Source organism: Miniopterus schreibersii (genome assembly GCF_964146895.1).
Source record: "Miniopterus schreibersii genome assembly, chromosome: 12".
NCBI lineage: Eukaryota > Metazoa > Chordata > Mammalia > Chiroptera > Miniopteridae > Miniopterus > Miniopterus schreibersii.
Window position 1 is genome coordinate 66,559,832 of NC_138112.1, and position 24,060 is coordinate 66,583,891.

The following is a 24,060-nucleotide window of genomic DNA, read 5'->3' on the forward strand; positions in this document are numbered from 1 at the left end:
TTTTAAAAACAGACATATAGATCAATGGAACTGAACAGAAATAAACCCACGTCTTTATAGTCAATTAATATTTAACAAAGGAAGCAAAAACAGACAATGGGGTAAAGATCGTTTATTCAAAAATGATGTTGAATATATTATACAGATACTAGCAAAAAAATGAAACTACACCATACACAAGAATAAACTAAACATAAATTAAAGTCTTAAATGTTAGACTCAAAACTATAAAGATCCTAGAAGAAAACACAGGCTGTAAAATCTCAGCCATTTCTCATAGCAATATTTTTCTGATATATCTTCTCAGGCAAGGAAAACATAAGAAAAAATTAACAAATGGGACTACATGAAACTAAAAAGGTTTTGCACAGCAAAGAAAACTATCAACAAAATGAAAAGACAACCCACTGAATGGGAGAACATATTGGCCAGTACATCTGATAAGGAGTTAATATCCAAAATTTATAAAGAACTTATCAAACTCAACGCCAAAAAAACAAATAATCCAATAAAAAAAAAAATGGGCAAAGGACTTGAATAGACACTTCGCCAAAGAGGACATACACGTGGCCAATAGACATAGAAAAAGATGCTCAGTGTCACTCATCATCAGAGAAATGTTAATTAAAACCACAATGAGATATCACCTCAAACCTGTCAGAATGGCTATCATCAATAAATCAATAAACAAGTGTTTGCGGGATGTGGAGAGAAGGGAACCCTCGGGCACTGTTGGTAGGAATGCAGATAAGTGCAGCCACTGTGGAAAACAGAATGGAATCACCTCAAAAAATAAAAAATGGAACTGCCTTGCCTTGATTGGGTGGCTCAGTTGGTTGGAGTATTGTGTCATATACTGAAAGACTGCATGTTCCATTTCTGGTCAGGGCACATTCCTGGGTTGTGGGTTCAGTCCTGGGTCGGGGCACATATGGGAGGCAACCAATCGATGTCCCCCTCTGTCTCTCTTCCTCTTTTTCTCTCTCCCTCCTCACTTCCCTCCCTCTCTCTAAAATTGTAAGTAAAGCCCAGCCGGGCATGGCTCAGCGGTTGAGCTTCGACCTAGGATCCAGGCGATCGGGGTTTGATTCCCAGTCAGGGCACATGCCCGGGTTGTGGGTTCCATCAATGACTCTCTCATCATTGATGTTTCTATCTCTCTCTCCCTCTCCTTTCCTCTCTCTGAAATCAATAAAGATATATTTAATAAATAAATCTAGTAATTTTAAAATAAAATAAAATCGTAAGTAAAAAATAACAGAATAAAGTTATAAAGGAGTAGACTCGTTAGTCTAATGTAGAAGAAAGAAGAACAAAATATTAATCTGTGTAGACAGGTGGTTGAAGTAGAGAAAGTATGTTCATAATTCAGCAAGGCAAATACATTATCAATCCCTTTGCTATGATGTAGGATGGGGAAGTGGAAAATATCCCAGAAAATGCATGCACCATGAGAGATCCCACCATAGGTTGAGACACGTGTGTTCACATGATGATCTTAACGTAATCCTGAGTACCATCACCTTCAGAAAGCAATGGCGTATCAGAATGTGCTGGAAGAAGAAATGGTTATAAAAGAGGCTTTGCTGAAGTTGTATGGTGGATCCCTGGAGATACCATCAGAGTGAGACTGAAAAACAACAGGGAAAACCCAACTATATAACTTCAATATGTAATATTCGCCATAGAGATTTTTTTATCATTGTGTTACAAAATATTAAAATGTGTGATAGAGTTCTTCGAAGAAACAAGGTGTTGGCTCACCTGCCTCCTGTGATCCACTCTCTGTGCGCCGGAGACTCACTCAACAGGAGAGCTGCTGGTATAATTTGAACACCTGAGAGCCACGGAGTCGATGGTGTAGATGCCAGTCCCGGTCCGAAGGCTTGAGAGCCAGGACTGTGGAGGGCAGAAGGACAGTGTTCCAACTCCACAGTCGGGCAGAGAGCAAATTCAGCCCTCCTCTGCCTTTTTGTTTTACTCAAGTCCTCAGTGGAGTGGAGGAGGTTCGTCCACACTGGGGAGGGCCATCTGCTTTACTCACTTCCCCAGTTCAAATGGTTATCGCTCCTGGAAACATCCTCAGGGAAAGACTCAGCAGCTATGTTTAACCAGCTTCCGGGCACCCTGTGGCCCACTCGAATTGACACATAAGATTAAGCATCGCAGACGGCAAAAATATGTATTTTTAAAACAACCTTTGTTATTGTTTTTTAAAGTCAAATAAAATTAAATGAGCTCCCTGTATTTCACATGTTCATTCCAGTTTTGTAATTGATTTGACATCAAAAGTGTCATAGCTCTCTTCTGTTCCCTGTTTCCCTGAAATAGGTAGAAATGGAGACTAACAGGATTGTGCTGTATCGGTGACTTAAACCCAAGGGCCATTGCCTTTTCTCCTGTTGTTTTACATGGTGAATCACTCTTGGGACTTGAAGTCTCCAGTAAAGCCAAGCACATGGCAGCTACATTGCTGGAAACTTTGATATAGGATAAGGCCATGAAATCATTCATTAAGTTCTGGCTCAGATCAGGATAAGTAGGTTTATCTTCTTAGGAGTTTGGAAAGGCTTGACCTTATATTTGCATACAAGGGCTAAATCGTTTCTTGAAACCCATCAAAATGGAGCTGCATGGTTCTGAGAGGCTTTATGCTTTTATACCCTCCAAGGACGGACTATCAATCCAGTTTCTAAATATCCAATTCAAAGGAAACCTTCGGAAGAAAATGTTTCCTTCTCCATCCTTCATAAGTCCACCTTAGAAATACAAGTTAGATTTAGAAACATTTGCATTTATTTGGGGGCCAGAAGAAACTAGGCATTCAAATTTGAGAATTCTAGAACTTCAACAGATTTACCTCTGTACACCTTGGTTCCCTTTAATGCTCTTTTCTTGGAAAATGCGCAGGTCCGGCAGATGTAATGCTTTAAATCAAAAAGACTGCAGTCCCTACTGACATCCTCGCACCCTCGTGGATTCCCCAGGCCCAGCTCTCAATTCACAAGGACTTTCACAGGAGAGAAAATGGCTTGCTCTGACAATGAGGAAAAAAATTAATTATAAGGTGAGTTGGAGATTACATGCACTCTTTTTTGTCCACAGAGAAAGTAGAAAAATGTATATAACAGGAAAAAAAAAATTCATATGCACACCATTACCCTGAGCTTTCTATGAGCCAGCTCTTCTCCAAGGGAGGAGAAGCCGATAGGTATTTACTGGGAGCCCTGTGCTAATTTGCACGCGTAGGCCTCCAAGGTCTTCCTTTAAATAAAAAATAGCCGTAGACGTCATGTTTGTCTCCATTTGGGGCAGGGTGGGGGAGACCAAGGAGGGAAACAAGTCCACACTTGCCTATCCAGATCCATTTTTCTGTTGTTAGAGCAGTCAGGTAACTGGTAAGACTGCGATGGAGCATTCAAATAAGGTAAGTGGAGGGACATTGAATGCAGGGGCTTCCTCCAAAATGCGGGCAGGGTGTAGAGAAATCCCAAGTGATAGAATAATATCCCAAAGTCGTTAAGAGCAGAAGCTGATCATAATCCTCTAAGCCTGAACAGGCAGGTGAAAAGACCAGTTCCCTGCACCTCGGAAGAGAAGAGTCACAGGGAGGGGATCACTAACATGAGTGGTGACCTTTGGTCAAGGGATCTTCCAGCCCTTGACAACACTATAGGGAGGGAAACAAAGAAAGTAAATAATAGGCCCTTTCTCTCCTCCAATCCTCTAATAGGGTGTCCTGTTGCTGGAAACCAGTTTGAAGCCACAGGGCAAGGGTTCCTGTTGATGAAACCCACGTAAGTATTAGTGCCCAGGGGTGCAACAGAATGAAGAAGGGTAGAGGGGAGATCAGGAGAGGCGGGCAAACGGGAGCCAGCACGGCCCTGCCCTGCCCCCTGCACTCTGCAGCCCAAGGGGCCGGCCTCACCTACACACCTGCCTTCTGATCCTTCTGGTGGTTCAGCCAGTGCACCTGGAGTCAGGAGGAGAAACTAGTCAGAGTTCGCCCTCCCTTTGCTGATCACAGCGGGGCCGAGGCTCAGTTCCCCTGTCTGAGACCCCAGCTCCTATTAGGCAGCTCACATCCTTGGCTACGGCTCTCGGCTGCTGTAGCCACGTGGCTCATGGCCCTGTCCCTGAAGTCTTAGGGGAACGGCCTCCCTCTATTATTGGTTCCCAAGGGTGTCAACAGCCCTGTTGGACCCCATGATCCTGCCCACATTTCTGTAAATAAATCCTTCACTAAGCTTCCTTCGATTAAGCACTTAGCACTGCCTTTGTTTGCTTCCCGGGTCTCAAGGATGCAGGAAAGGATGCATAGACCGTGGCCTGCCCAGGGCGGTGGGGTCAGCAGGAGTCTGAGTCTTACGGGGAGCCTGGGCTCTCTAGGTGAACAGGGGAGGTAATCCACTCACAGGGCTGCCTTTCTCTAACGAGAACGTCGGGCACCAAGTTCCCGCTCCTGGAAGTGTGCAGAACTTGCAGGGACGCCACAGAAGGGACATCACTTCTGCATCACTTGATGGAAGGGGGACGCTTAAACTAGATGTGCAGCCTCCATATCTATTTCGGTCTTTACTCACAAATTCTCTTATTCTTGGCAGTCTTTTCTAAAACCAAGGCAGTGGGCCGCTTATTTTGGGTTCCCCAAAAAACAGACACTGACCAATTCATTTCCGTGTCCCCCAGGGCTATCCTCTCCAGGCAGGTACCATTCAAGGCTCACCCCATTGAAGCGCGTCTAATGGGCTCCTCGTCAATTGCAGGAAGTGAATGTGGGCGGGGAGGGGAGCTCCAGGCAGCTGCACCCTAAGAGAAGGACTTTGGATCTTTCTAAACATATAAACCAACTGAACCCAGTGTGTTTTTCCTTTGGGTGGAAACAAGTTGCCTCCAACAAGCCCTGGGGAAGAAGAGGCAGAGTCAGCCTGCGGCAGAGCAGAGTGAGTACATTTAATCTGATGGTTTCCGGGGGCACCCCCGGGGAGGCCGAGAAGGCTTGTCTGCCACATGAGACTCATGGTAACGCTGGGGGTGGGGGAGAGCCCATGGCGGGGTTTACTGTACCAGCTTTCGGGGGCCTGCTCCAAAAAGAGAGAAAGAAAAAGAATTCAGTCTGGTTAACACTTTGCTTTCGGCCCTGTCGTGCCCTGATCAGGGCCCCAGCCCTGCCACGCCAGGCTTCGGACCTACACAGACATGAGCCAATCAAGGGATTCTGTTTGAAGCGCTGAATTTATCGTTTGCGACACAAAGGGCTGTCCTTTAAGAAAAATCATGACTACTTTGCAGCCAGAGAGATTCTTCATTATCTCTACTTCATAGGACCCTAATTTGGAAATAATGAAACTTCCTTATCTTTAGTTACCTTCTCTATAAAACAAGAACAGTAGTATGTTATCTTCCCCGCAGGGTTATTATAAAAATTAGACACTATGTGTATGCAGATCTGTGAGAGCAGCTTATAAACAAACTAGTTAAAGTGACATGATACCAAGTTACTTACCAGATACTCAGGGGTAGCTCTTATAATTATAACTAATAAATATTGTCCCTGTTGCTTAGGACCTTAGAACCTTACAGAGGAGACAACCATGGGGACAGAGTGTTTCAGTAAATACACGTATGTGGGTTCATGGTGCTCAGGAGAGTGCAAGTGGTGTCTGAAAAACAGGAAAATAGATTATAAATCCCACCTGATGAAACGCCTCGAAGAACGCACTGTCTCGGGTGGAACTCAAGTGTGCGTGGGAAGGCATTTGAGAATGTTCCTCAGCTGAGCGCCCTGCCCACGGGCCCTTTCACCAGAGGAGCCCGCTTCTTGAGTGTTCCTGAGGATGTGCTGTCCCATCCTGTCTTCAAATCTATTTCTGTTGTGCTCCCTATATGGGAATCTGTGAGTCATTGCCTTTACCTAAGGTTTATTTAAAAGTTGCTTCCAGGTCTGTTACTACAATTCAGTTTAAATTTTTCTCTAAATTTCCTGAATGAAATTTAAGAGTTCCGAATCGAAATGAGTTCCGAATCGAAATGAAATATACAGTGGGATAAGCGAAGTAAATTTAACTTACTTTGTGTCTCTAAAAAAAAAAATAAGTAATTCTAAAACCAGACCAGAATTCACAAGTCACCTAGAAAATTGAGCAGCATGGGACTCCCATTGAATATACTCGGCCTTGGCAACATGCATCCTTGGAGAATAAGGGTCTCCATTAAATGAATATTACACGCCTGGGACCTGGTGGAATTCTTGTCCACGCTCCCAGGCTCAGTTTCCTTTTTCAGTAATTGAGAGAATGGACTCGCTGCTCTCCAGGAGACGCTCCATCTCTGCAATGCTGAAGTACCTCTGTGCAGAGGACCCTGAGAGATGGGATACAAAAATGAAACAACACAGGCCTTGCACTCCATAGTGCTTATCGGCTTTGGGCCTTAGTTTTGTCCTGTTTTGTTTCTGTTTTATTTATTTGTTTATTTATTTATGTACTCATTAAATATTTATTGAATCAATTGTGGTGACATTGGTTAATAAAATTATATAGATTTCAGGCTTACATTTTTACAATACATCATCTTTATATTGTATTGTGTGTTTACCACCCCAAGTCAACTCTCTTTCCATCACCATCTATCCCCCCTTTACCCTCTTCTGCCTCCTCCCACCCCCACTTCCCTCTGGCAGTCACCATACTGAGTCTGTGTCCACAAGTCTTTTTTTTCCCTGTGATTAATCCCTTCACCAATCTCATTCAGCCCACAAGCCCTTCCCCCCTGACAGCTGTCAGTCTGTTCTCTGTATCCATGAGTCTGTCTCCACTTTGTTGACTTACTTTGTCCATCAGATTGCACACATGAGTGAAATCATATGGTACTTGTCTTTCTCTGACTGGTTTATTTCACTTAGCATAATGCTTTCTGGGTCCATCCATGCTGTTGCAAAAGATAAGATTTCCTTCTTTTTCACAGCTGCATAGTATTCCACTGTGTAAATGTCCCACAGCTTTTTTATCCACTCATCTACTGATAGGCACTTGGGCTGTTTGCAGATCTTGGCTATTGTAAATAAAGCTGCAGTGAATAGAGGGCTCATTTATTTTTTTTGTGGGGGTTTTTTGTTGTTTTTTTTTAAAAATATGTCTTTATTGATTTCAGAGGAAGGGAGAGGGAGAGTTGAAACATCAATGATGAGAGAGTCATCATTGATCGGCTGCGAGCCCGCAACCTGGGCATGAGCCCTGACTGGGAAACCGCGATCTCCTGGATCCTAGGTCAAAGCTCAACCACTGAACCATGCCTGGCTGGTTCTTTTGAATGAATGTTTTGAGTTTCTTTGGATCTATTCCCATAAGTGGAATTGCTGGGTCATAAGGCAATTAATTTTTTGAGGTAACTCTATATTGCTTTCCAAAGTGGCTGCACCAATCTGCATTCCCACCAATAGGGCACAAAGGTTCCCTTTTCTACACATCATTGCCCACACTTGTTGTTTGTTGATTTATTAAGGAAAGCCATTCTGACAGGTTTGAGGTGGTATTTCATTGTGGCTTTAATTTGCATTTGATTATTGGTGACATTGAGCATCTTTTCCTATGTCTATGACCATGTGTATGCCCTCTTTGGAGAAGTGTCTATGCAGGTCCTTTGCCCATTTTTTAATTGAATTGTTCATTTTTTAGTGTTGAATTTTATAAGTTCCTTATAAATTTTGGATATTAAGCCCTTATCAGATGTATTGACAAATATGTTCTCCCATTCAGTGAGTTGTCTTTTCATTTTGTTATGGTTTCCTTTGCTGTGCAAAAACTTTTAGTTTTATGTAGTACCATTTGTTTATTTTTTCTTTTGTTTCCCTTGCCTGAGGAAATATATCAGAACAAATATTGCTATGAGAAATGTCTAAGATTTTACCACCTGTGTTTTCTTCTAGGATTTTTATGGTTTTGAATTTAATATTTAAATCTTATATGCATTTTGAGTTTATTCTTGTGTACGGTGTAAGGAGTTTATCTAGTTTCATTCTTTTGCACATATTTGTTCAGTTTTCCCAACACCATTTATTGAATTAACTGTCTTTACCCCATTGTATGTTCTTGCCTCCTTTGTCACATATTAATTGACTATAAGGCTTGGGTTTATTTCTGGGCTCTCTATTCTTTCCGTTGACCTATATGTCTGTTTTAATTCAGTACCATGCTGTTTTGATTACTATGTCCTTGTAGTATAGTTTGATATCAGGTAGCATGATTCCTCCAACTTTGTTCTTCTTTCTCAAGATTGCTGTGACTATTCCGGGTCTTTTGTGGTTCTATATAAATTTTTTAAATATTTGTTCTCAGTTTGTGAATATGTCATTGATATCTTGACAGGCATTGCGTTGACTCTATAGATTGCTTTTGGTTGTATGGACATTTTAATGATGTTAGTTCTTCCTATCCATGAACATGGTTTATGCTTCGACTTATTTGGATCTTCTTCAATTTCTTCCTTTAGTGTCTTATAAATTTTTGACCACAGGTCTTTTACATCCTTGGTTAAATTTATTTCTAGGTATCTTATCTTCTTTGAAGCAATTGTAAATGGGATTATTTTCTTAGCTTCCCTTTCTGATAGTTCATTATTAGTGTACAAAAATACAACTGATTTCTGTATATTTATTTTGTATCCTGCTACTTTACTGAATTCATTTATCAATTCTAGTAGTTTTTTGGTGGAATCTTTAGGGTTTGCTATATACAGTATCATATCATCTGCAAATAATGAGTTTTACTTCCTCCTTTCCAATTTCACTTCCTTTATATCTCTTCCTGTCTGATTGCTGTGGTTGGGACTTCCAGTACTGTTTAATAAGAGTAGTGAAAGTGGACATCCTTGTCTTGTTCTTGATCTTAGGAGAAACGTTTTTAGATTTTGCCCAATGAATATGGTGTTTGCTGTGGGTTTGTCATATATGGCCTTTATTATGTTGAGGTATGTTCCCTCTATTCCCACTTTGCTGAGTTTTTTTCATAAATGGGTACTGGATTTTACCAAATGCTTTTTCTGCGTCTATTGATATGATTATGGGTTTTTTTTAATATGTGTGTTTTCGTTAATCCTCACCTGAGGATATTTTTTCCATTGATTTTTTAGAGATAGTGGGAGGGAGGTGGGGAGAGAGAGAAAGAGAGAGAAAGTGAGAGAGAGAAACATCAATATGAGAGAGACTCATCGATTGTTGCCTCCCGCACCAGCCCAGACGAAGGCTGTGGAGTAAACCTGCAACCAAGATATGTGCCCTTGACCCCGGAATTGAGCCTTCGACCCTTCAATTGGCAGGCTGACACTCTAACCACTGAGCCACACCAGCCAAGGCTGTTATGTGGTTTTTATACTTCATTTAATTTATGTGGTGTATCACGGTTATTGATTTGTGGATACTGTACTAAGCTTGTATCCCTGGAATAATCCCACTTGAGCATGGTGTATGATCTTTTTAATGTATTGCTGGATCCGGTTTGCTAATATTTTTTTGAGGATTTTAGTATCTATGTTCACCAGGGATGTTAACCTATAATTTTCTTTTTTTGTAGTGTCTTTATCTAGTTTTGGAATTAGGATAATGCTGGCCTTGTAAAATAAGTTTGGGAGTCTTCTCTCCTCTTGAATTTTTTGGCATAGTTTCAGAAGGTTAGGTGTTAGTTTTTCTTTGAATGTTTGGTAAAATTCACCTGTAAAACCATCTGCTCCAGGACTTTTGTTCGTTGGGATTTTTTTTATTACTGTTTCAACTTCACTAGTTGTAATCTGTATTCAGATTCTCTGATTCTTCCTGATTCAGTTTTGGATGATTATGTGTATCTAGGAACTTATCCATTTCTTCCAGATTGTCCAATTTGTTGCCATGTAGTTTTGTAATATTTCCTTACAATCCTTTGTATTTCTTTGGTGTCAGTTGTTACTTCTCCTCTTTCATATCTGATTTTATTTATTTGGGTCTTCTCTTTTTCTCTTAATGGGTCTGGTTAAAGATGTGTCAATCTTGCTTATATTTTCACAGAACCAGCTCTTGGTTTCATTGATCATCTGTATTGTGTGTATGTTTTTTAAGACTCTATTTTGTTTATTTCTGTTCTGATCCTTATTATTTCTTTCTTGCTACTCACTTTGGGCTTTGTGTGTAGTTCTTTATCCAGTTCCTAAAGTGTAAAGTTAGATTGTTTATTTGAGATTTTTCTTGTTTCTTGAGATAGTCCTTTAATGCTATCGATTTCATTCCAAGGACAGCTTTCATTGTGTCCCATAGATTTTGGGTTGTTGTGTTCTCATTTTCATTTCCTTCAAGGTTCTTTTGATTTCCTTCTTGATCTCATTGTTAACCCACTCATTATTTAGTAACACACTGTTTAGTAACACACATTTATACATATCTTTGTGTATTCTTCCTTTTCTTGTGATTGCTTTCTAGTTTCATACCATTTTGGTCAGAGAAGATGCTTGATATGATTGCTATCTTCTTAAATTTATTGAGACTTGTTTTATGTCCTGACATGTGGTCTATTCTAGAAAATGTTCCATGTGCACTTGAAAAGAATGTATATTTTGTTGCTTTAGGATTGAAACACTCTGAAGATATCAGTTAGATCCATCTGGTCTAGTGTGTCATTTAAGTCTACAATTTCCTTGCTGATATTCTGTCTGGAAGATCTATGCAGCAATGTCAATGAGGCGTTAAAATCCCCTGACTGTATTACCGTCAGTCTCTCCTTTTATGTCCGTCCAGATTTGCTTTACATATTTCTGTGCTTCTGTGTCGGGTGCATAAATGTTTACAAGGGTTATATCCTCTTGTTGGATTGTTCCTTTATCATTATATATTGTCCTTCCTTGTCTCTTACTATGGCGTTTGTTTTAAAGTCTATTTTGTCAGATATAAGTATTGCTACCCCAACTTTTTTTTTCATTTCTATTTGCATGAAATATCTTTTGCCATCCCTTTACTTTTAGTCTGTGTGTATCTTTTATTCTGAGGTGTGTCTCTTGTAGACAACATATACAGAGTGTCCCAACAAAATGTATTCATACTTTAACAGCTGGTAGCTCAATTTTGAAAATGAAATGTGTTTTAATAAACACTGCCTTTATAATTATTCAAAGTGTGTATATACTTTTTTGGGGACACCCTATATACATATGAGTCTTGCTTTCTTATCCATTCAGCTACCCTGTGCCTTTTGAATGGAGAATTGAAGCCATTTACATTTAAAGTAATTATTGATAGGTCTCATATTTATTGCCATCTTATTCTTTTAACTATGTTTCTCTGGGGTTTTTGTTTCTTTGTTTGTTTTTTCTACTTAAAGCAGGCCTTTTAACATTTCTTGTAATACTGGTTTGGTGGTAACAAACTCCTTTAGCTTTTTCTTCTCTAGGAAGCTCTTTATTTCTCCTTCTGTTTTAAATGATAGCCTTGCTGGGTAAAGGAGTCTTGGTTATAGGTCCTCACTTTTCATCACTTTGAATATCACATGCCAGTCCACTGTTTATTCCTTCCAGGATATTTTGATGTCAGATACTGCATTTTTCATTTTTGACTGGTACTTTTTTATGTTTTATATGTTCTTGTTAATGCTGTTGCTGTTCTAAGTTTTTTGAGCATCCATGTAACCATTACCTTGAACTCTATATCTGATAAATTGATTGTCTCCATTTCATTTAGCTCTTTTTCTGGAGAGTTATCCTGTTCTTTACTTTGGGGTCTGTGTCTTTTTCTTCCCATTTTGGCTGCCTTTTTATGTTTGTTTCTATGTATTAGATAGATCTGCCATGAGTTCCAGTCTTCATGGGGTCGCCTTATGTAGTAGCTGTCCTGTGGGACCTAGTAGCATAGTCTTCTTGACCACCCAACCTGGGTGCTTTAGGAATGTCCCTTGTGGTGGGTTATTTGGGCCTTCCTATTGTACTTAAGTCTTGATTGCTATTGGCCCATTCATATGTGGGATTGACCCTTAGACTGGCTTGACTGTGAAGCTCAACCCCAACCATGGCATGCAAGCTTCTATGCAGGTGCTAATCAGCAGGGTTTGGTGCCTGCTGAGATCACCCGTTGACTATTCTGTTTTTGAAGCTTATTGAATCCTGGTCTGATATTATCAGAAGTAGGCCACTGTGTGTGTTAGCCTGGGCATCTTGGGAGGGACTCTGATGCTGGCCAATGCCAGACGCTGTCTGTGCCTGGCCTTCAGCAATTTATTTGGAGCTACAGGTAATCCACAGTTTGTGGCTTCATCTGCTGTTCTTGGGTGCACATGGGAAGGAGCAAGCTGTGCACCAAAGTCGACTTTTCCCAGCACCGGGCCATGTGCAGGTCAGCAAAAGTCCCAAGACACTTCGAGATTCACCTCCGCCTGCCCTCAGCCTGTTGGCTGCCTATTAGGCTCAGTCACTGTAAGAGACTTTGGTGGAGTTGGGAGGATTGGTTTTAGTGGATCTCCTGTAAGGAGGAGGTGTTGGTCAGGCTTCAGGAAAGGTGATGGGTGTAGTCCCTGTCCCACACAACTCAGTCTGTCCTGGATTTTGTGCTGACCTTGGCAGGGTGAAACCACTAAGAGTTGGGCTAGTGAGGCCTCCAGAGTCCTGAGGTTGGGTCTGTGGGATGCTGAGAGGGTGATTCTATCAGATCTCCCATGGGGAGAAGTGCCAGTCAAAATCACAGGAGAGTGGGGTAACTGGCCCCCACCCCAAATCAGACCCCTCAGTCATTGGCACCTGCTGAGTCTGTCCAGAACTCTACACCCTGGCCAAAGCAGCTGACTCATCAGAAGTTTCTAAACTCCACAGGTTGGGGTGAGAGGGAGTCCAGAGGGTAGAGAAAATTATTTCCCCTAGGCCAGTGCCACAAAGAGGGTGCTCCACCTAGGAAAGATGGAATTTGTGGTATGGAAGAATGACTCAGCACAGGGATCCTGGTGCCTGTCTCCCCAGCTTCCTTCCCAAAGCCAAAAACTCCAGAATCTCCTCAGGCAACTCTAGTCCACCTTGTGCTCCCTCCACCAGAGCCCAGGGTAAGTGGTTGTGAACAAAATTTTGTGCATTGGCCCTTTAAAAGGGTGCCTGTGTCTCCAGCACACTCCGTTTCTCCCTGGCAGACAGCCAGATGTCATGTGGGTATCTCTTCCCATCTCTGGTGTTCTGGGCTGGGGAAGCCAGCTTGGGGTTTAGGCCTCCCCCATATCTGAGATATCCCTCAGAACCACAGCTGCGGCTCAGGAGAGCAGAGCCAGCCCTCTTTTGTCTCCACCCTCCCTATAAGTCTCGATGTGGCTTCTTCTGTAAATCCTTGGTTTATAAGACTACTCTTCAGCAAGTCTTCAGTGAGTTATTTAGATTAATGCTCTTTAATTAAGTTGTAATTCCAGTTTGGTTCTGGAAGGAGGTGTCTGTAGCTTCCACCTACTCCACTGCCATATTGAAATCCTCTCAGGAAATGTATTTGTAAAGCACTGACTGCGAAAGTGCCCTTTAACTACTACCTAATATCTCTAAAACAGAATTAATAAACTCATAATGGGTTAAGATGCTCAAATGAGTTAATGAAAGCAGAAATCCTTTTCAATGTAAACATTAGTGCACATGTGAGAGACAACCCTATTGCATTTATTTTTTAGGTCAGCATGAATTCGATGACCTCAGCATGCCGCATGCCCAATTCTGTGTTTGTGGTGACATCCCACAACGGGTATCCTGTGACCCCGGGAAGCATGTCTCAGGTGCCCCTGTATCCACTCAGCCAGCCCCAAGTCCACCTAATTCCTGGGAACCCACATCGTTTGGAGCCACCTGTGTGTACACAACCTGACCAGAGATCCTTGAAAGAGGGTAAAGTTTTAGGGGTAAGTGAGATTTCACACCGCATGCATAGGGCTGCATGGCTGGAGTCAGGGGAGGGAGCAGGATTGGAAATACAGAAACTCCAAATCCAGCCAGTGGGGCTGGAGCTGACCCAGCCTTGCCAAACTCAGGCCTATTAAGAAGCTCAACTGTGCAGCAGCAGCAGCGCCTCGGTATAAGACCTTGTATTTTCTATCTTAGGCATGTTAGGAAAGAGAAAGAAAAACAACAAAGAGCCGTAAATTGGAATGTTGGTCCTGTTGCTAGAATCTATGTTGACCCCTGTAGTTCAGAGGGAACGAGTCCAAGTAAGTCCGTGCACTGGCCCTTTAAGAGAAACTGCCTGGGACTCCACCAGCCTCAGCCCCCCTTGGCCTCAATCTCTGCAGGTTTTACAGCCTGAAGTCAAGGGGATTCGTCTTCCTGGGACTGGAACCTAGGGCTGGGGGGCCTGGTGCGGGACTAGGACCCCTGGCTCCTCAGGGGGCCTCCGCAGCTGAGGTTCCCTCCTGACTTTCATCTGCCACCTGTGAGCGTGGGACCAGTCTGTTCCCAGCCTCTGCCCTCCTACCAGTCTTGATGTGGCCTTTTCTTTAATTTAGTGGTTGTAGGGCTTCCATTCAGCTCAATTTCGGGTGGTTCTGAATGATGGTTGTTCTGTAGTTTACAAAATTACAAAATTTTGATGTGGTTGTGGGAGGCGGCGAGCACGGTGTTTACCTGCACAGCGGTGGGGGAGGGTCTCAGAAGCAAAGGCCTCAGCCTGTGTCTCCCCTGACAGGCCATCCAGATCCTGATCGGCCTCATACACATCGGCCTCGGCAGCATCATGGGGACCATCCTGCTGGGGGTCTACACAGCTGTCTCATTGTACGGAGGCTATCCCTTCTGGGCAGGCGTCTGGGTAAGTAATGTGAGTCTCCCTGCAAGTGCAACACAAACAGGCCCACCCTGTCACGTTGTGCAGTTCGTTGCACGAGTTTTTCAGCCAAAAGAGCACATGGGCTGTGAACCGACCTCAGGCCTTGTTCACCAAGAACATTAGTCTGCTTGGGCAGCCAGAACAAAGAGCACAAACTGAGTGGCTAAACAACACATTTATGAGCTCCTAGTTTTGGATGTTGGAGGTCTAAGGTCAAGGTGTCGGCAGGGTTGTTTCTTCTGAGGCCTCTCTCCGTGGCTTGTAGGTGGTCATCTTTCTCCCTGTGTCTTCACATGGTCTTCCCTCTGCGTGTGTTTGTGTCCTAACACCTCCTTTTATAACAACACCAGTCATATTGGATTAGGGCCAACCCATATAACCTCATTTAACCTTAATCACTTCTTTAAAGGCCCTATTTTCAAATAAAGATGGTCCTTAACTTATGGTGGGGCTACATCTCCATAGCCCATCATAAACTGAAAACATCCAAAAGAAAAAGTGCATTAAATGCTACACTGTAGAGAATGGGTTGTTTACCCTCGTGATCACCTGGCTGACGGAGAGCTGAGGCTGGCTGCTGTTGTCCGGTATCACCAGGATATATTACTGCATATCGCTCACCCAGGAAAAAAATCAAAATTCAAAATCCAAAGAGCAGGTTCTACTGAATGCACATAGCTGTCACACCATTGTAAAGTCAAAGAGTCCTAAGTCCAACCATTGTGAGTCTGGAGACACCTACACAGACACATTCTGAGGTCCTGGGTGTTAGGCCTTCAAAAGATGGATTATGAGGAGTCAAAATTCAGCTCATAATACCAAGTGACAGCCCTGTAGGGCGCAATCACCCCAGAGTGGGCACCTTTACTAATTAGCCCCCTTGGAGTCAGGAAGCCTTTTCCTAGTTCATCAGCCCAGCGCTCAGGTGTTGTTCACCCCAGGCCCACAGCCAGGGCTCCAGCAGAAAACCCTTTCCACCGTGGTTAAGAGTGGCTGCCCAGCCCCAGAACAGTCCTTAAGCAGTGGGGACTCCACCTGGAGTCTGTAGATGGGCTCAAGTCCCCCTTGTGGCAAAATATTTGGTACATTCAATGTTGTCATTTTGTTTCTTCTGGAAAAGGCCATAGTTTTTATCCCATTCTCAGGGTGATCTGGAACCCCTTACAAGGTTACGAACCACAGTTCCTTTCTCCTCTCCAATGCATTGCCTTTATGATTCTTTTGCATCCTCCTGAGTGTCCTCCCTTCTCCACATACACACACATGCACACACACACACACACACGCACACGCAATCCCTCCTTCACCTCCCCTCCACCCCTCATATCCGTTTTCTCCCCTCTGTAACACAGCCTGTGTCTCGGCTCACACACCCATCTGCAACTCAAGGCAACTGACCTCACAAATACCAAACTCCAGAGTAACCTGCACATCAGCCAAGTCACATTCTCCCATGAGATTTAAATCAAATAGCCCAGAGTTAACCCCCACCCTCACACACGGCATCTGCGAAATGCCAGGGCTTGCCGTCTGGGAGCATCTTTGTCTGAGCACCTGCTCTCTCCCATCCCATTTGTCTCGCCCTCTGAGGCTGAGGTCTCCTCTCAGTTCTGCACAGGCCCAGACTTGGGTCTCAGCCAACCACAGACACCTGTGTCTGTGTAACAGCCTTCGGTGGAGTTTGGGGCAAGGGGAAGACTAACACCACAGGCAGAAAAGAGCTGCCATGGTGCGTTAGAGTCTCTTAAGACATCTCAGGTGCCTTGCTGGCCATGTCCATTCACCAGGCTGCTCGGGTCCCATCAGCCCTCAGGACACCACCCTCCTTTTTCCAGTTTTTGGAAGAGGAAATATACACTTAGAGAAATTCATAACCTACCCAAGATCACATGAGTTTCAAGCTCGGCTTTAAAACGAGGTCTGCTGGATCCTAAAATATTAATTATCCCAATCATTGCCCTGCCAAGTGGTGCATTCATGAGCTTATTCAATATTCATTCATTCTTTTCCCGGAGGCGAGCAGGAGTTCCAATTAGAGGAACCTAGCTAGTGAGAGAGAATTCAGGTGTGACCAGAATCGCAGAAGCCTGAAAGTGGGGCCCTGACCTCTGACCTCTCTCTAATCCCCCCCTCTCTCTTCTGTGCCAGTTCATCATTTCAGGATCCCTCACAGTGGCATCCGAAAAGCAGCCAAATTCTTCTTGCCTGGTAAGTGGCACCTGAGACAGGCTCCCCCCGCTGCGGGCCTGTGGGAGACACACAAAGGGGGGGAAGCAGCCCGCACGACCCCTCCTCAGCCTTGCACCTGCGTGTAACCAGACGCGGGGCGCTGACACGCGTGCTCGCTCACACTCACTCACACGGCCCACGAGCCTGGCCAGAGTCACGGTGGGAGAGGGTGCAGAAGATTCGGGAAAGCTAGGGCAGTACAGCCGCGTTCAGAGAGGCATCGGGTGTGGAGAGACAGAGGATCACTTTGCCAAGAGGATCTCACAGGAGGGGGCACAAAGCTGCCAGGGGCACAGGCCTGCCCTCCGCAGAGCAGGCCCTAGGCCGGCGCCAGGCATTCTGCAGGGGCAGGGGGCTCGGGCAGCGGCTTCCCGGGGAACCCCGCTAACCAAGCTCTGCGAGTCAACATGGGCCCGCGAGGCTTAGTGTCCCTCTACCAATGGCCCAGAAAGTGCCTGTTTCTTTCACAGCAGGTTATCTGGGGCAGGGAGCCTTAGGATGGCCAAGTCCTGCGCCAGCTGAGATCTATCTGAAAATCTCCAAGGGGGCTCACTCCTGGGCATGCTTTTCTGCACTCGGCCCCGGAACCATGGAGATCAGACTCAGTCCCCTGCCCATCTCCTGTAGGATAAATGAGTCAGGTGTTTGCCAAAAATTATTCTTGGGGATACTTGTCCCACGAGATACTTTCTGAAAATGGTTAGGTAAACTTTGGGGGAAAATCTCTATTTAGTAGTCCCCTCTGTGGAAGAGCCATAATCCTTGTTAAAGGCTCTGAGAAGTCCTGTACAAAAGACCTGTTTAACTTTGTGCAACTCAAGTGTTTACAGATTTAACTTACCACCAAACCTGTTTAGCACAGAGCACCTCTTTACTTGCTGCAGAACTAGGGTTCCACCAATTCACATTAAGAAACACTTGTTGACCTTAAATTTTTCTATAAAGGTAGCTGAGGCATTTTTATAAACAACTGGAAAAAATTCTTTAATTGTGTTTTGATATTCAAATATTTCTTTAATTAGCAAGGCTATAACAAAGAATTCCAAGGTTATTTTTCTTATCCTATGGGCTGTCTTCACAAGAAGTATGTAAGGTAAATAAAAGCCCAAAAACTAGAGCTTCCCAATATAAAACAAACCAAAAAAAACACATTTGTTGAATCTCTACGCACCTCAGCTACAACTGTTTTCGTCTCCCACACTGACCCTCTGTGTCTTCTTCAGCTGAATGGAAGCTTGGGCTTGAATATTTGCAGTGCAATCTGTTCAGTGGTTGGAATCATGCTCTTCATCACAGATTTGTGTATCAACCCCTCATATATCTACCACCAATACTATCCTTACTTGGTTGTGGTGAGTATCACACTTGATCGATGCTCCTCTGGGCTCCAACTTAGCTGTGTTTAGGAAATCATTGGAAAGGGCCTGACCACCAAGCTTCTTCACCAAGCCCCAAAGAAAACAGAGGTGCTGTCACAGTCAGAACAGAGTTTCAAGTCCCTGACCTGTAGCTGTTTTGCTGTGTTACTCTACCCGTGTTACTTTTCTTAGTCTTAGTTTCTGTCTTTACAAAACACTGCCTACCTTTGACATTGTTGGGAGACTTAAACGCAATCATCCATATAATGCACAGGTACCCACCAACCTGTACTTGTAATGGGCCTTCCTGCCCGTTACTGTGGACAAGGGCTCAGCCAAGATGTGCAGAAAGGGTGGGAGAGGGAATATTTTAGGCTTTGCAGGCCATCTGGTCTCTGCAGCAAGTACTCAACCCCGTATGAAAGCAGCCATAGAAAAAGCATAAACGAATGAGCCGTCTCCTGCTATGGACCAGGGCCATCCAATAGGAACCTAATGTAAGCCACCTGTGTGAGTTTACGTTTTCTAGTCACCACATTACAAACTGAAAAAAGTGACAGGTGAAATCAATTTTAATAATATATTTATTTAACCCAATAGATGCACTATGTCACTTCAATATGTAGTCCGTGTAAGAAATTGTTAATTCAACATTTTGCATTTTCGGTGCCACATCTTTAAGATCCAGTGTGTATTCTGCATTTACACCACCTCTCAAGTGCTCGGGGACACATGGTACAGATCAGGAAGTGCAGTCATGGACGAGTCCCGTGTAAGCTCAGTGTCGCCCTCCGCACAGCAGCCCTGCCCTCTCTGCCCCTCAAGGTTGTCACGCCCTGTGCTCCTCCCCCCCCTTGCCCCCACCTCTCTTCCACATCACTTTCCCCCCTTTGCTAGAGCTTTTCCATCAGCATCTAAACACACTTGTGTTTCTTCCATCTTCAAAAACAAACCTTCTCTCAGTTACTGCAGCTACCACCCCATTTCTCTGGCTCTCTCTGCAGAAAAGTCCTTAAAAGAATTGCCTGCTCATTGCCTCCAGTTCTCCCCTCCCATAATCTCTCTTGACCCCACTCGAACCATACTTTCAGCCCCACTTGTCCGAAAGCCTCCCCTGCTCAAGGCCCTCTGTCATTCCTCCTCCTTGGTGGACTTCTGGTGGCTTCCAGGCCCTGCAGCTGGTGTTCCAGCTCCCACGCTGGTGCTCCCTTCTCTGTCCCCTTTGCTGGGACTTATAATTCCCCCAGTTTCTCAGGCTGAGTCCTCCGTCTTCCTCCGTTAAAACCACATTTGACAGGACGAGCATCATTTGTAAAAGCTTCCGTGATTCCTTGACGAAGACACATCCTGCCCGTCCCTTTGCCGGGACCTGTCCCACCCCATGTCACTGAATCTTCTACTGAGAATGAAACTCTCTCCTCAGTGCCCCAAGGCACTATTTTTGGCTCTTTTATAGCTCTTACCACATCCCATTTGAGTTGCAATTATCAACATCTGTATCTGCCGCCCTCACTAGATCGTGCCTGTTGGGATGCTTTCTCAGCCTTTCCTACCAAGCGGATGTTGGATAGACGCTTGCTAAATCGAGGGGGAAGAGAAGGACAGTGGAAAGGAGGGGTCTCTCCATAAGGGAGGCTTCCCTGGGCGCCTAGCTGTCACCAACGCCGTTTTTGAAATCATGATTGACAGACATTTGTTTGGTACCTCCCACGTGCCATGCACTTCCACTTTCTTATTATTCTCTGCTGTAATTGGAATCCGAGTGGTCATCAGGGTCATTGATACCTTGTCCCTTTACGATTAAAGTGGATTCTGCCCAAACTCTCTCCCCAGATACAGTGGGAGACCCCATTCTCCTGAGCACCTTGGAGAAGAGCAGAGGAAGGGCTTAGTGCCCCCTGATGCTCCTGTGAAATCTCCTCCTGCTGGATTAGTTCCATTTGAGGATCTTTAACTCTTTTCCCAAGCTAAAGACAGCCCCAGTTGTTTCTCTCCACAAAATGCCACTGCCACATGCCAGGAAGGTGGTTTCAGTGGCCAGCTTTCCCTAAAGGCTCAGAGGGACAGTCGAGCTACCTGCTGACGCCCTGGGGTTAGGCGTCCCTGTTTTGCAATGTCTTGATTTCCCACGGGAGCCTTTTCCTGCAGGCCCCACCTTCCCGGCATGTTGCTCAGTCCTCTCTTCTCCGTTTCTTCTCTGTGGCTTTTCAATACTCCCAAATTTTTATTCACTTCTTATACAGAAGAGTTTCACTGTCTGACCCCAGACCCCAGCCTTAGGTCTTGTCCCCTGTGCCTGAAACAAGTTATCAAGGTGTTTCCCTATACAGTGACTATTCTTACCCTTTGAGAACACAGGTAGTAAGTGTTAAAATAATATTTTACAAACACACTTGACCCTCACAAAAACCTGGGGAGATATTTTCTCCACTGAGCCAAGATTATGGGACTTCCTCAAAGTCTTAGTCATAGTCCATTGAAGATCCACACTTTGAGCCAGACCTCAGTTTCCCAAAGCCAAACTCATGACCTCCCTGTCCCTTCTGGTTCCAGAATCCTGGAATTCCTACCTCTGCGGTGCTGATGATATTTAGCCTCTTGGAGTTCTGCATTTCGTCCACGGCTGCCCACTTTGGTTGCCTTCTGGTCTGCTATGCACACAACAATGTGAGTCCAGAGGCTCCTCAGTGGGTGGAAAGATGCCCCAAAGAGGGTGGGAACTAGAGGGGTCTTCAGGCTTCCCCTTCCTGCCCAGGAGCAGGGGGAGCTCTGGAATGTCTAAAGGCCTTTGTGCATTCCCGGTTCTCACGAGTGCACCTCCTGGGCCTGTCTTTTCCAGGGGCCCTTGGTCATCCCAAACATCTACGTGACAAACCCAGTGGCCAATCCAGAACCAGTGAACTCATTGCCACATTCCAATGAGATACAGGACTCCCAATAAAGCCAAAGGTTCTAGAAGCATCTTTCACTAGGACCAATAGAAGAACTCACCTTTCTGGGCTTCTGAAACTCGGCTTCTTCCTTCCCTGACAAACTAAGGAAAATGTCTGTCTCCAACTGAAGGGACACTGGACTTCATTCACTTCAGCCTGGTAAATTGTGCTGTTCCTCTAATAAAAAGGAGCCAGGACTTTAAAGTGGATTTGAGCAAAGAGGTCCTCCCTCAGGCATCCACCTGTGGGATGTCACATGCACAAATTCATGCGCTTTCCCCTCTGAGCTTTTGAGTTAGAAGAATAAATCTCTAGACAGCCCAAGCTCCATTCTCCCGCTCATTCACTCACTGAATAAATATTCACTGAGCATTTGGCGTGTTCAAGCCTCTATTCATGGCAGGAGGAGGGTGACCATGGGTGAACACACAAAGATCTTGACTTCAAACAACTTCTGCCTCACAGGGTAGTACAACATGCAGGCAGTTTTCTCTGAGAGAAGGCATAACATGGGGACATGTGGAGAGAGATCAGAGAGGGAAACGATTTATTCTGGCAGTAATGAGGAACGCAGAGAACAAGCCTGGTGGAGAAAGCAGCATTTGTTGGGGCATTAAAGGAGAGAGTGGGGTCTTTGTTATTGTCTTTTAGTGCAAAAAGAAACCACAGTATGGGGAAGACCTATGAAGACAGTCATCCACTAAATTATTAGGTGTTTTTTTAATATGTACTCTTACCACCCATGCAATAGTACTCAACAACAAACATAAACATTGTGTTAAGATATCTTCCAAAGTTATGAGGCTATTATATGTTCATTTACCAAAGGGTAGGGACTCATTCAATGAAAAATGGCTATGTCTATAACTTCTAGATGTGCACACTTTCATTTAAATATTGTTATCCATGATGGCCAATCGGTTCCTGAAAGGTTACCTGCTGACAGATTATAGCAATAATCTCTAAAATCCAGGTGCCATCAAATTTTCCTTTGCTGCACAGCCTGGAAATGATGTTCTTTTTTATTATTATTATTACTAAATAAAGAACATGATTTTACTCTTGTAAATATTTATAGGCTCTGACTTTACCTAAGAAATTTTCTCTCAAGGGCTTGCTGTTCAGAGTTCTGTCTCCTGTACCTGCATCTTCTCTGACCAGAGAGCCTTTGGCTGCCCTTAAGCTAGTCAGGAATGGCTGAGGTTCCAAGGCATCCAGTGGTGCCACACTTATTCAACATGGTACTGGAAGTCCTAGCCACAGCAATAAGACAAGAAGAAGAAATAAAAGGCATTCAAATTGGATAAGAAATAAAACTGCTCTTACTTTCAGATGACATGATACTGTATTTAGAGAGCCCTAAAGAATACACAAAAAACTACAAGAACTGATTAATGAATTCAGTAAAGTAACAGGATACAAAATAAATATACAGAAATCAGTTGTAATTTTATATACCAACAATGAACTGACAGAAAGGGAAATTAAGAAAACATTTCCATTCATAATTCCTTCAAAAAGAATAAAAACCTTGGAATAAATTTAACCAAGGATGTGAAAGACCTGTACTTAGAAAATTATAAGATACTGAAGAAAGAAATTGAAGAAAATACAAATAAGCAGAAGCATATAGCATGTTCATGGATTGGAAGACTTAACATCATTAAAATGTCCATACTACCCAAAGCAATCTATAGATTCAATGCAATTCCTATAAAGATACCAAGGGCATATTTCACAGAATGAGAACAAGTATTCCAAATATATATAGGGACCACAAAAGACCCCAAATAGCAATGGCAATCTTGAGAAAGAACAAAGTTGGAGGAATCATGCAACCTGATATCAAACTATAGTGCTAGGACATAATAATCAAAACAGCATGGTACTGTTTTAAAAACAGACATATAGATCAATGGAACTGAACAGAAATAAACCCACGTCTTTATAGTCAATTAATATTTAACAAAGGAAGCAAAAACAGACAATGGGGTAAAGATCGTTTATTCAAAAATGATGTTGAATATATTATACAGATACTAGCAAAAAAATGAAACTACACCATACACAAGAATAAACTAAACATAAATTAAAGTCTTAAATGTTAGACTCAAAACTATAAAGATCCTAGAAGAAAACACAGGCTGTAAAATCTCAGCCATTTCTCATAGCAATATTTTTCTGATATATCTTCTCAGGCAAGGAAAACATAAGAAAAAATTAACAAATGGGACTACATGAAACTAAAAAGGTTTTGCACAGCAAAGAAAACTATCAACAAAATGAAAAGACAACCCACTGAATGGGAGAACATATTGGCCAGTACATCTGATAAGGAGTTAATATCCAAAATTTATAAAGAACTTATCAAACTCAACGCCAAAAAAACAAATAATCCAATAAAAAAAAAAATGGGCAAAGGACTTGAATAGACACTTCGCCAAAGAGGACATACACGTGGCCAATAGACATAGAAAAAGATGCTCAGTGTCACTCATCATCAGAGAAATGTTAATTAAAACCACAATGAGATATCACCTCAAACCTGTCAGAATGGCTATCATCAATAAATCAATAAACAAGTGTTTGCGGGATGTGGAGAGAAGGGAACCCTCGGGCACTGTTGGTAGGAATGCAGATAAGTGCAGCCACTGTGGAAAACAGAATGGAATCACCTCAAAAAATAAAAAATGGAACTGCCTTGCCTTGATTGGGTGGCTCAGTTGGTTGGAGTATTGTGTCATATACTGAA

At 43.5% G+C, this 24,060-nt stretch overlaps 1 protein-coding gene across 1 annotated transcript; it reads left to right on the forward strand.

The window, feature by feature from the left end:
- The first annotated feature begins 2,934 nt into the window (after window positions 1–2,934).
- LOC308565424 (membrane-spanning 4-domains subfamily A member 8-like) lies at window positions 2,935–22,136 on the forward strand. Its single transcript, XM_081154583.1, has 9 exons — window positions 2,935–3,067; window positions 3,734–3,797; window positions 4,888–4,943; window positions 13,644–13,868; window positions 14,648–14,770; window positions 16,937–16,996; window positions 18,241–18,369; window positions 20,929–21,042; window positions 21,215–22,136. The coding sequence occupies exons 4-9, from the start codon at window positions 13,650–13,652 to the stop codon at window positions 21,314–21,316; spliced, it is 747 nt and encodes a 248-aa protein (XP_081010709.1). The 5' UTR covers window positions 2,935–3,067; window positions 3,734–3,797; window positions 4,888–4,943; window positions 13,644–13,649; the 3' UTR covers window positions 21,317–22,136.
- Window positions 22,137–24,060: the final 1,924 nt, after the last annotated feature.

Bases quoted from the DNA above. Each gene is read 5' to 3' on its own strand.
- LOC308565424 (XM_081154583.1), top strand. From the start codon at position 13,650: ATGAATTCGATGACCTCAGCATGCCGCATGCCCAATTCTGTGTTTGTG. The intron at 13,869-14,647 runs GTAAGTGAGATT...CTCCCCTGACAG, and splicing joins AAGAGGGTAAAGTTTTAGGG to GCCATCCAGATCCTGATCGG. The intron at 21,043-21,214 runs GTGAGTCCAGAG...TGTCTTTTCCAG, and splicing joins TCTGCTATGCACACAACAAT to GGGCCCTTGGTCATCCCAAA.